The sequence below is a fragment of the Bufo gargarizans genome, chromosome 5 (genome assembly GCF_014858855.1).
Source record: "Bufo gargarizans isolate SCDJY-AF-19 chromosome 5, ASM1485885v1, whole genome shotgun sequence".
Lineage (NCBI taxonomy): Eukaryota > Metazoa > Chordata > Amphibia > Anura > Bufonidae > Bufo > Bufo gargarizans.
The window spans coordinates 91,506,321-91,519,866 of NC_058084.1; the positions used below are offsets into that span (position 1 = coordinate 91,506,321).

General features: G+C 40.7%; 1 protein-coding gene across 1 annotated transcript in view; it reads right to left on the reverse strand.

Annotated features, from left to right (window-relative positions):
- Positions 1-6,223: 6,223 nt before the first annotated feature.
- Positions 6,224-13,546, reverse strand: part of TMEM67 (transmembrane protein 67) — a 62,539-nt gene continuing 55,216 nt past the window's right edge. Inside the window, exons 24-28 of the mRNA XM_044293590.1 lie at positions 11,476-11,592; positions 11,289-11,393; positions 9,650-9,752; positions 6,572-6,714; positions 6,224-6,486 (exon numbers count right to left, since the gene is read on the reverse strand). Coding sequence (XP_044149525.1) covers positions 6,406-6,486; positions 6,572-6,714; positions 9,650-9,752; positions 11,289-11,393; positions 11,476-11,592 — 549 coding nt within the window. The 3' untranslated portion in view covers positions 6,224-6,405. The remainder of the gene's footprint in view (positions 6,487-6,571; positions 6,715-9,649; positions 9,753-11,288; positions 11,394-11,475; positions 11,593-13,546) is intronic.

The window sequence follows — 13,546 nt, forward strand, 5'->3', positions numbered from 1 at the left end:
GCCATGAGGCAGCCAACCAGGCCCTGAAGCCATGAGGCAGCCAACCAGGCCCTGAAGCCATGAGGCAGCCAACCAGGCCCTGAAGCCATGAGGCAGCCAACCAGGCCCTGAAGCCATGAGGCAGCCAGCCAGGCCCTGAAGCCATGAGGCAGCCAGCCAGGCCCTGAAGCCATGAGGCAGCCAGCCAGGCCCTGAAGCCATGAGGCAGCCAACCAGGCCCTGAAGCCATGAGGCAGCCAACCAGGCCCTGAAGCCATGAGGCAGCCAACCAGGCCCTGAAGCCATGAGGCAGCCAACCAGGCCCTGAAGCCATGAGGCAGCCAACCAGGCCCTGAAGCCATGAGGCAGCCAACCAGGCCCTGAAGCCATGAGGCAGCCAACCAGGCCCTGAAGCCATGAGGCAGCCAACCAGGCCCTGAAGCCATGAGGCAGCCAACCAGGCCCTGAAGCCATGAGGCAGCCAACCAGGCCCTGAAGCCATGGGGCAGCCAACCAGGCCCTGAAGCCATGGGGCAGCCAACCAGGCCCTGAAGCCATGAGACAGTCAACCAGATTCATACCAACCACATAACACAAATAACACCTAGTTCATAGGTGAAGGGAAAAAAAGCAGGAAAGGACTGGAAACCCTGGGCAACTCATTTTTATGTGCATGCCTGCTCTGGTGTAGACTGTAAATGGGCCACGAGTATTCAAGGTTACAGATGGAACAGAGGCCCATTGCAAAACCTGAAAAAATGTTTACCTACGTATCTTCCAACTATGTGAGAACCATCCTATTTAATCACACAGTTATAAAGTCCATGGAAAATAGCTCAAGCCTTCGAGTCAAAGGTTATCTGAGCTACAATGAAACATTGAGCATCAGTCTGTAAATCTAGGGTATGAGGCCAGGTTCACACACTTAGGCTGTAGACGTGCCATGTTTTTTTTTTTTTTCCAACACTATATTTGTATCCAAAATTATCTATTTCCACTTGCAGAACACAAAAGTATAAAAAGCATTGGACAAACAGAATGTGCACCTGGCCATACAATGTCTCCCATTCCTGAAGGAAACAAAAACCATTCGGATCGTGGACAAATAAAATGTTTTGGTTGCGGCTACACAGACTTTTAGGGCTGATTCACATGACCACGCTTGGTCCAGGAGACACTGGCTGGGTCTCCTGGACTGACAGTAGCTCCCCTCACCTGAACTGACTTATGATACAGTCAGTTCCTATCTGATTGTGGGTCTATTGTACTGTACTCACATCATCATGTGAGTACAGTATAACAGATCCGCGATCAGATAGGAACTGACTGTATCATAAATCACTATGATGCAGTCAGTTTAGGTGAGGGGAGCCACGGTCGGTCTGGGAGGACAAACACTTTCAGACAATCAACTAATAGTGACACAATATATAACATACATTGCATGCTTCTTAATAGACCTCTTGGTGGTTTTATGCAAGGCTGCAGAAGTGACATAATGGTATATGGTATGTGACTGGCCTCAGACCGCTGAGGCCAGTAATTGACTCCAGCAGTCACATGCTGTATACCTTTACGTCACTGCTGAAGCCTTGTACACAAACAATCGGAGATAGCTCGATTTCATACTGTGGAGGTGACCGCTGCATGTAAAAAGAGCTTCACCCCCACTGAACAAGCAGCCAGTTGTCTGTAATAAACGCTTTCTTTCTGACAATCTGCTGCGCCTCGGCCCGTGTAAACTCACCATAAGAGTTGGGGCAGTTCCCATTGGTCCAAAGAAGCAGAGGGGACTCCATATATTATGAGAACAAGCCCTGATGTGCCATCAGTAATGGATTTAAAAGCGCATAAAGTTGTATAAAGTTTATTGCAAAAGAATGAGGAAAAGGGACATTAACATAAATGAATGAACAGTAATGTTAAAAAAATAATAACGTGGGGTCTCTGCATCTTTCTAAAGCAATAAAAACACAGTAATAAACACATTGTACAAAAATGATGGTTTTATGTAATATATACAAGAATATGCCCAATAGGCTCAGAAATATTAAAGGGGTTTCTCATCCGTCTCATTGGTGGACACAGGCTTTGACCATGGGGACACAGGCTTTAACCATGGGTACAGCTGTTGCCGCTAGGAGGCGGACACTAAGCACACAAAGTGTAAGCTCCTCCCTCTTTAGCTATACCCTTCCTACAGGGACTAAGCTAAATCAGTTTTAGCTTAGTGATCCTCCATCAGGATAAAGTGGTCCTTCACCCTGTGCAGTCCTTCCTGCTGAAGGTGGTGTCGGAATTCCATCTAAATGAGGAGATTATTCTCCCTTAATTTTGTCCGGACCCGTCTCATTCTCGGGAGCAGTTGCTCTATACCCTGGATTTGGTACGAGCCGTTTGAGTCTATCTCTCCCAGACGGCATCTTTCTGGCGAACGGATTCCCTGTTCGTGATTCCAGAGGGGCCGAGAAGAGGGCTGGCAGCGTCAAAGACTTCCATATCCTGATGGATTTGTTTGGCTATTGTGGAAACGTACCACGTTAAAGAGGACCTTTCATCTGTTTAGCCCTAGCCTAATTAGGGTCTTACCTTATAGGGCAGCCCCCACTGATGTCATAGCACTTTTTTTTTTTCAAAGCGCACCACTCATAGCCAGGGAGAATGAGCTCCTCCCTGGCTATAAGCGGTGCGCTCTGATTGGATGCGCTCACAGCCAGGGAGAGGAGAACCGCTCCAGTCTCCGCCTACTATAACCAAGTCGGCTAATTAGAATATAAGGCGCCGAAATCAAGGGGAGTCTTTAAAAAATAAAATAAAAAATGCAATGACATCGTTGGGGGCCACCCTATAAAGTAGGACCCTAATTAGACTAGGGTTAAACAGATGAAAGGTCCTCTTTAAGGACCGGGCCCCACCCTTCCGGGTGACTGCTCATTCGGCTCGGGCAGTGGGGGCCTCTTGGGCGGTGCATCATGGGGCTTCGGCCCTTCAGGTGTGAAAGGCAGCGACCTGGTCATCTTTGCATACTTTTTCCAAGTTTTACAGGGTGCACACCTTTGCATCTTCTGACGCTTCTTTGGGGCGTAGAGTTTTGCAGACAGCGGTTCTCTGATTGTCAGGGGGGTTGAAGTTAAGCACACCCTCGGGGACTGCTCTGTAAAGTCCCATGGTCAAAGCCTGTGTCCCCCAATGAGATGGATGAGAAAACTAGATTTTGGTACTTACCGTAAAATCTGTTTCTCTTCCGTTCATTGGGGGACACAGCTCCCACTCATTCTCTTGTTTATGGGCCTTTTCGGGCCTGTGTAGTTCTGGGTTTGTACATAATGTAATTTCCTTGTGTCTGGCTTCTCCTACTGCTTTTGCACTAAACTGATTTAGCTTAGTCCCTGTAGGAAGGAGCTTACACTTTATGTGCTTAGTGTCCGCCTCCTAGCAGCAACAGCTATACCCATGGTCAAAGCCTGTGTCCCCCAATGAATGGAAGAGAAAGAGATTTTACGGTAAGTACAAAGTTTTTCCAACATTTTCATTCTGATAGCTCATTCCCAGGATAGTACATTAATAAGCGATTGGTGGGGATCTCCCAGCACCCCGCCAATCAGCTGTTCTATACCTGTGCACTCACAAGAAAGTAAAAAAAATTGTAAAAAATAGGGGGAAAAAAAAGAAAAGTAGACATATTAGGTATTGCTGCATCTGTATCGACCGGCTCTATAAAAATATCACATGACCTAACCGCTCAGGTGAACACTGTCAAAAAAATAAAATTAAAACTGTATTAAAAAAAACATTTTTTGTCACCTTACATCACCAAAAGTGCAACACCAAGCAATCAAAAAGGCGTATGCCCCCCAAAATAGTACCAATCTAACCGTCACCTCATCCCGCAAAAAATGAGCCCCTACCTAAGACAATCGCCCAAAAAAGAAAAAATATATATGGCTCTTAGACTATGGAGACACTAAAACATGTTTTTTTTTTTTTTTTTTAAATGCTTTTATTGTGTTAAATGTAAAAAAATGAGATATTAGGTATCGCCGTGTCCGTAACAACCTGCTCTATAAAAATACCACATGACCTAACCCCTCAGGTAAACACCGTAAAAATAAATAAAAAAAAGGGTCAAAAAAGTCATTTTTACATCACAAAAAGTGTAATAGCAAGCAATCAAAAAGTCATATGCACCCCAAAATAGTGCCAATCAAACCGTCATCTCATCCCGCAAAAATTATACCCTACCTAAGACAATCGCCCAAAAAATAAAAAAAACTATATGATATTAGTGTATAAAACTTAAATAAATAAAAAAAGAATACATATTAGGTATTGACATGTCCGTAACGACCTGTTCTATAAAAAGATCACATGATTTAACCCCTCAGGTAAACACCGCAAAAAAAGGTGTCAAAAAGCCATTTTGTCACCTTACATCACAAAAAGTGTAATAGCAAGCAATCAAAAAGTCATATGCACCACTAAATAGTGCCAATCAAACCGTCATCTCATCCCGCAAAAATTATACCCTACAATGGCCCAAAAAAAAAAAAACACCATGGCTCTCAGACTATAGAGACACTAAAACATGATTTTTTTTTTGTTTCAAAAATATCATTGTGTAAAACTTAAATAAAATAAAAAGTATAAATATTAGATATCTCCACATCCGTAACAACCTGCTGTTAAAAAATATCACATGACCTAAATAATAAAAACAGTGGCAAAAAAACATCACAAAAATGGAAACACCAAGCGATCAGAAAGGCGTATACCCCCCAAAATAGTACCAATCTAACCGTCACCTCATCCCGCAAAAAATGAGCCCCTACTTAAGACAATCGCCCAAAAAATAAAAAAAACTATGGCTCTTAGACAATGGAGACACTAAAATATGTTTTTTTTTTGCTTCAAAACTACTATTATTGTGCTAAAGTGAAATAAATAAAAAGTATACATATTAGGTATTGCCGCGTCTCTAACAACCTGCTCTATAAAAATATCACATGACCTAACCACTCAGGTGAACACCATAAAAAAAAAAATTGTTTCAAAAAAAGCCATTTTTTGTCACCTTATATCACAAAAAGTGTAATACCAAGCTATCAAAAAGTCATACACACCCCAAAATAGTCAATCAAACTGTCAGCTCATACTGAAAACAATGAGCACCTATATAAGACAGTCGCCCAAAATGTAAAAAAAACTATGGCTTTCAAAATATGGAGACACTAAAAAATCATTTTTTTTAAAATGCTTTTTATGTAAAACTGAAACAAACATATTTGGTATTGTTGCGTCCGTAACAACCTGCTCTATAAAAGTACCACATGATCTAAACTGTCAGATGAACACTGTAAACACTGTAAATAACCAAAAAGTAAAAACAGTGCCAAAACAGCTATTTTCGTTACCTTGCCTCACAAAAAGTGTAATATAGAGCAACCAAAAATCATATGTACCCTAAAATATTACCGAAAAAAACTGCCACCTTATCCCGTAGTTTCCAAAATGGGGTAATTTTTGGGGAATTTCAACTCTAGGGGTGCATCAGGGGGTCTTCAAATGGGACATGGTGTCAAAAAACCAGTCCAGCAAAATCTGCCTCCCAAAAACCATATGGCGTTCCTTTCCTTCTGCGCCCTGCCGTGTGCCAATACAGCAGTTTACAACCACATTAGGGGTGTTTCTGAAAACGGCAGAATCAGGGCAAAAAATATTGAGTTTTGTTTGGCTGTTAACCCTTGCTATGTAACTGGAAAAAATTTATTAAAATGGAAAATCTGCCAAAAAAGTGAAATTCTGAAATGTTATCTCCATTTTCCATTAATTCTTGTGGAACACCTAAAGGGTTAACAAAGTTTGTAAAATCAGTTTTGAATACCTTGAGGGGTGTAGTTTCTAAAATTGGGTAATTTTTGGGTGGTTTCTATTATGTAAGCCTCACAGTGACTTCAGACCTGAACTGGTCCTTAAAAAGTGGGTTTTGGAAATTTTTTGAAAAATTTCAAAATTTGCTTCTAAACTTCTAAGCCTTGTAACGTCCACCAAAAAATTAAATGGCATTCACAAAATGATCCAAACTATTTTTGGATTTATTGCTATCTATTATAAAAGTAGAGAATGGAAATTTGCAAATTTTTCCAAATTTTTGGTAAATTTGGTATTTTTTTAAAATAAACCACTGTCATGAAGTACAATATGTGACGAGAAAACAATCTCAGAATGGCCTAGATAAGTAAAAGTGTTTTAAAGTTATTACCACATAAAGTGACACGTCAGATTTGCAAAAATCGGCCTGGGATTTAAGGTGAAAAGTGGCTCAGTAGTGAAGAGGTTAAAAACTTTTTTTTATCTGCAATAGAAAAGTAATGTTTGCAACACGTAATGGTCCTGAGGCTTTAAATGGTAGAAAGCTCCTAAACATTTTTAAATCAAGAACCTTTCATCTATAAGGGTTTTGGATGCCAAATTCTTCTGTCCTATGGCACCACGGATGTACCGGAAACACTAAGGAGAGAAAAAAAAAGTATTCCTTTTTAATTAACAACATGAAAATTTTGAATCTAACAATTTTATCAAAAAGCTGACTTACTTCTTGTTGCAGATAGGTGATAACAGCAGCCAGAACAAAGTTTTGCGACATGATGTCAACAATGCAGAAGAACAGCGTGTCAAAGATCAGGAGTGTTGATTCATGACCATAGAAGAGGACGTCGCTAAAAGAATGATTTTCGTCTATGGAAGACAACAGATGAGGAAACATTACATGTTTGGGTAGGTAATATGCTAATATTGAAACCTATAACAAATAAATCCTTAAATGGGTTGTGCACTTTTTGGGGGGATGACCTGTGAACAGACTCTTACTTACCTGCTTCCCGGCACTGGCTCCTCTTTCCTTCTTTCCCCGGCCTTGGCTGCAGGGTGTGAACTACAATTTGATACCACTGCAGCCAAATGCTCTCTTCAGCAGTGATATGCTCCCCTTGGGTCACGTAACCATTTATTTAACATGAGGCAAGGGAAGCAAGTCACTGCTGTGGCCAGCTAGTGGCTGCAGCAGCAGCAAAACAGAAGTTTATATTCTGGGAACACAGCAGAGGCTCAGGAGCCAGCATCGAGAATCAAGTAAGTAAACTTCCCTTCGCAGGTCTGCCCAAGGAGGAGGAGGGAGGTTGGCCAAAAACCCTGTCAAAGGTGCAGAACCCATTTAATACAATAAAGTAAACCTTGAGTGGCCAACATAACTAATAGTAAAACCCACAGAAAGGCGCACACACCAACTACAAAAGTTGCATCACAAAAACAGCTGGGCCACATGTGTATGCACTAGGATTAAAATTGCAGAGACCAGTATAATAGGACACAATTAATGCAAATACATATAGAAAGAAATATAGGCATACAGACCACTATGGTGACCAAGTGCCTAATATGCATTCTACCACTGCTTCTTTAGAGGGGCAGTAATAGGTGTATTATTTACGGTTATCTTTATCTATGTATTACTTTAAAAAAAACTATTATTTTGTGATGTGATCATTTTGTGATACCAGTATAAACAGACCCAGAGGTAGGTTTGTTCATATGCAGGAATTTCTAGAGTCCTATCTAGCCCTATTGGACCCTGGTACTAATGGCAGGGACAAGACTACCTGTTCCTCCAAAAGGAAGGATGAACAGGATTCTCCTTCAGGCCTAATACAAACAATAAGGAAATGCAACACACAGAACCCAAACAAAAAGGGAAAGGAAAGACCTAACTTCAAAGGGGCTATGGAAGCACCAGGAACTTCGCCGAGATCCACATACCAGCTATTCACAACTGAAGCTATAAACTGCACAGCATTGTGGGAGAAGCAACAATAAATAAGGAAGGTTACATGACCGCATTAGCAACACCTGAGGCAAAGGGATGTGGCCATTACCAGAAACAACACAGACGCCTATTGATCCACAAGTAAAACCTGTCAGATCAAACCACGTGTTGCCAGTCTCATCGATCTCCTGCCACCTGTCGAGGGAACATCTGTGACAGGTGCCTTGTATTAACTTTGTCTACATGATAAATGCCATTTGCTGAAACAACCCCTTTAATGCTAGTCCACTGCATACTGTACTATAGAATCTACTACTGCTCATAATACAACTGTGTGTACACGCTGTTACTGCAGAGTGTACAAGTTTTTCACCTACCTGCTGAATCTAATATAAATCCATCTGAACTGAGCTGCTGTTTCTGACATACTCTCACCTCAACAAGAGGTAAAAAAAAGGTGAAGAGAATCCAAAGAGGGCACCTCACACATGATGTACATGTGGGTGGAGCTTATAAATGGCAGGGGGAAGACAGCAGCATCCTGGACACACAGATCCACAATGTATTACTGGCAGGGAAACATCCACATGAGAAAAGATTGAAATAAGAAGTACTATAGGTTGTAAAATAAATTAGGAGTAGGTAATGAATGAAGATTGCAGATTGAAACTCAGTGAAACGAAGTACAACTTTTTCAAAATCAAGACTAATGTGCTAAAATCATGTCTTCCATGAACAAGGTATCCATAGCCTTTATAGATGATCCAAGACAGAAATCAGAGTAGTGAATGGTAGTAGTAAATGGTAGCCACAGAATCTCTATGCAGTGTAGCCAGACTTTGGACATGTAACTTGAACCAATCTTATTAAAGAACGTTACACCGACTACATCTGGTGGATCTTCAATAAAGTTAGAGAATATGACCAAAACAGTACTTTTCGACACCGATATTATAATTTATCAGACAATTAATGTCTTTGTAGGAGCTGCTCCAGTTCTGACAGACTGCAGCCAACCCTGTATTACCTGGAAGGCCAGTCAATGGCTTTAAACTTCCTTTGTAGCAACTGCGACGGGATAATTACCTGGTTGACTTTGGCTTTCCTCAATAAAAATAAACTGTTTGCCATGGCTGCCAGTAACGGGAGCCGAGTGATTAGCTGATCGCTGCAGCGGCCTTATTTTAAAAGGGGTGGTCTCTCATAAAACCCTAGTCTCAAATCACTCACACATTTTAATAGGTTGTCCAAATTTAGAAAAACATGTATGATTTTTTTCAAAAATAGCACCACTCCTGCCCACAAAACATTCCTGATATTGCAGCTGAGCTCTAAAGCAGCTCTAATGGAGTGGAGCTGCAATACCAGACATAACCTGTGGACTGTTTTTCAAAGAAAGCAGCCAAGTTTTTCAACTTCTAGACAACCCCTTTAAAGCGTTCAGGCACAACTGCTAGCAAACCACATAATAATCAGATAAAAGTTTGGAAGACCATAGATCTTGGGAAGGACAAACTTATAAGGCATCTGAGGCAAGCCTAGCAATATGTTTCCCTAATATCAGTATAAAAGTTACCACCCATATTAAGAGTCCATTTAACCAGTCGATCACTACAGTAGTACAAGCTATAGCACGTCCTATATAATACCATCAGTGGCTGCAGAGCTTTTACATTTGCAATGAACATGCTAACCACCCACAGCATCCATGTAATCCTACTAGCAATGATCTGACTTTTGCTACGGTGTGACGGCACTGGTCAATCAAGTTAGAGGGAGGGGGCCGCTGAACCCTAAGTGGTTTCTTTACTGCCTATCCATTCTCTCAGCCTGTGCAATAAAGGTCATTACCATTGTAAAAGATACTTCTGTCCATTGGCTCCATGAATTCCATGCTGAGTATTCGTTCCAGAAGAAGCTTGTCTTTCACAAAGTAATCCATCTCTTTAAAGGCCTTTAAATAAGCACAAGAAAGAGCAAAATGTGAGACCTCCTCTTCAGATTTGACTACTTTAGCTATTTAAGAGTAACTATCACTCTTAAAGGCGTTGCCCAATGAAATACTATTCAGAGAACTGTGAGATCGGCAGGGGTCTGACCACTGGTATCCTATTCCCTGTATGAAAGGAGCAGCAGGTTGCACTTGCACACTGAGGCCTATTCACTGCTGGAGTCCTCTCCTGCATAACAGAAACCAGACGGATCCGTTATGCGGCCCATATGACAGAGTGCAAAACGGAATGTCTCTTAAAGGCATTTCGTTATGCATTCCGTCATAGAATTCTGTTATGGCCCATGGTAACGGAATCCATACCGAAATTGCCAGAAAACCACCTGAACGCCAAACTCGAACTTCAAAACATTAAGTTCGCTCATCACTAATCATTTCACATCATACGTTATCATACGGGCTATTATACCACTATTGTGGATGAGCATATAAAAGAAGTCTGCTTTAGAAAACCCTTTGTTATAAAACTATCAGGACACGTTGAAGACAGGCATTTTCCTCCATAAGGACTCCACTACATAAACCAAATAGGGGTTGTCTCACAAAAATATTCTACCTATTCTGAATACTTTTGTAATAGCATGTAATTAAAAATGTATTACAGCTACTGAGTTATTTGATGAACTCTATCTGTATAGCGCCACCTGCATGAGACGGAAGCACATGCTCAGTTCCATCCTTCAACTGCTACCGACTGCAGCAAAAAGGACACACCCCCTGAGAATAGACATACCTCCTAAGCTGACAGCTTGGAATAAATCTAGAAGAACAATTGGAACATGAATGGGGAGATCTCTGGGTCCATGTGAGGTCCAGGGCTGGTTCTGGCTTTGTTAGAAAGAGATTGTCATGTACTAGATTATGTATGAATTTCATTTTTTACATTATTCATGGGATAACCCCTTTAAGACAAAACAAGTCTGACCCTTGGCTCTGGAGGACTGCAGAATCCACTAAAGACAATGGATTAAGTTTTCACTGAGTCTACGACCCCTGCTGTTTTCAAGGGCAGCCAGTCTGACTCTCCAAATGGAAGTCAAGGGACCCATAATAATCCAGGGGGTGAAGGTTTCAGTAATAGAAAACTTACTCTTGTTTCTTTTTGGAAATTTGTCTTTTAGCCTGAATTAAATTGGCAAAATCTACAGCAACATATGAATATTTTATATAGTAACATAGTTTGTAAGGCTAAAAAAGACATATCTTCATTCAGTACAATCTGCTATGTTGATCCAGAGGAAGGCAGAAATCCCCACATGAAGTGGAAGCCAATTTTCCTCATCTTAGGGGAAATAAATATTTTCCAACTTCTACTCTGACAATCAGAATAACTTCCTGGATCACAACGCTTCTCCAGAAATCTAGTAACTATAACCTGCAATGCTGTTACTCTCAAGAAAAGCATCCAGGCCCCTTTAAAATTCTTTCAATGAACTAACCATGTATAAACATGTATAACTACCGAGACCTGATACATACATGATCAATGAAGGAACTGAGGAATTTATTCATGGTGTAATATGCTTTTGTGCTCTGTTCTGATACAGATGTAGAACTGTGTAGAAATCGAGAAGGTCCACGATTCTGAAATTGAAAAAAAAAAAATTAAGAGAATAAATGTTTTGTTGCAAATCTCCTCAGCGCAGAAGTATTTTATCATACCAACCTTTATAAAATTATCATGGATCCGATCAAACTGAGACCGGGTCCGACTTGAAATAGAAATCTGAAATGTCTGAATATCCGTGTTTGGCTGTAGCCCTCGTTGGCTGCACAAATTCTCCTAAAATAGAAATGTCAAAGTTTCAGTTAATTTTTTTAGATTCAAATCATTTTTTATGTTGTAAATTTTTAACTAATTGACAAAAGACAAAAAGAAACAAACAATGTAAATACAGGAACATAAATGCCAAATAGAAAGATGCCAACAAAACACAACTGGTGGCTATGTCTACCATGCAAAGAGAAATAAAAAATAAATCGAGGGCAGGGGTGCAAGTGACGGTGCGTGGGGCATTACACTTCCTGTCCTCGGTGGACTGGAAGCAGCATGGACGGGACCCTGGTGCTGGAATGGAGTGCCGGTGAATAGGTAAGTGCCTTTCTTTCTTTAGACAGGGAAGATTCAGGGCCACAACTACAAGTTCAATGGGGAAGGGTCGGACAACACCTTTTTTTTTATTATCATTTTATTACATTTTTAGAATTATATAGACATTAGTACAACAGCTTAAAATCTCGATAATAATTTTTTTCTTGTATTATCCATTTACACAAAAAGGAAAGTAAATAAGACATTTACCCCATAACACCCATCCCTCCCCTCACCCGTAACACCCTTACCATCTGGATGAGTCTCAAACTCCCATATTTTGTATTCCTAGGTTCCTACCAGGCAATGTTCCTACATCACTTTCAGTTTCTCTAGTTTCCCTTTTAGATCTTTTAATAAGTACCACTCTGTATGTTGGAAGTTTTTTATAAGGTGTCCCATCTGCTGATAAATGCTTGGAAATAAAAGCATTCCATTTATCCACAAATCGTGTTGATTTCTGAATTTTATGAGCTTCTGCTTCCAGCTGGTCCGTCAACAGAAAGTGTCTCATTTGGCCCTGAAATTCCCCTTCAGAAGGGACATGTGGAACCAGCCATTTACGGAGTAAACATCTCAATGCTACAAGTAGCACTCCATCCACCAGCCCAGGAACCCTGACATTATCCGGGTAGTCATGAAATAGCACCACCCGAGGCTCACATGGCTAAACTATCTGCCAAGTATCTTTAATCCAAGACAAGATCCATTCCCAGTACAGCCGTACCTTAGGGCAAAGCCATATACAGTGGTCTAGTGCAGCTTTTGGTACATCGCATTTTGGACACCCAGTCAGCCTTGTTTTATTGACTTCCAAGGAGGGATATTAAAGGCATAAATCGCTCTGTGCATCAATTTTAGGACAACCCCTTTAACCTTTGTACTTGTTCAGTCACAAAGCCATCATATAGGAATAGGTCTACCACACAGTGTCATGGTGTGCGAATATAGATACCAGGATGACATGCACTATCAAAAAAAGCTTCATGCCCATGCTGGCCAGAGGACAGTTGTGTGGTAACCATTATCCAAGGAGGCTTTGGTTTGACCTAATCCATACTAACAGAGTTTTTTCTTGAAATAAGCAAAAGCTATCCTGTCATCAATAAAGCACATGGAGAGCCACCTATGGTTGATCCAATAGAGTCTACCAAAGGAAATTTGGAAATTCATACTATATGTGGAGGAATATGGGAGGTAAAACCTGCCAAAATTCAAATGAAATTGTAAAAACTTAAATTATAATTAAAATAACATTTTAGCATTTCAGTTTCATCTAGTGTCTGCAAAATGCATGCCAACATTAAAAAGAAAAAATCAATTTCTCTATTTGAATTTTCTTTTCCAACTCCAGTGTGGGTAATAAGTGTCAAAAATAAATGCAAAATTTAAAAATTTCCACTTTGTCAATTAATTCCTATAGTGGGGTTTTCATGTCAAAATCATAAATCAAATGAAAACACCATGTAGAAGCTGAAAATGGTAGATTGAGATTTCAATTTCATCTCTTGCAGGCATTTTCCCTGCCAAAAGTCAAATAAAAAAGAAATCCCATTTGAATTTTCATTTTAAGGTTGTACTAAGGCCCCATGCACACGGCCGTGTTTCACAGCCGTGTGCGGGCCGTGGAACCGCGGCCTGGATC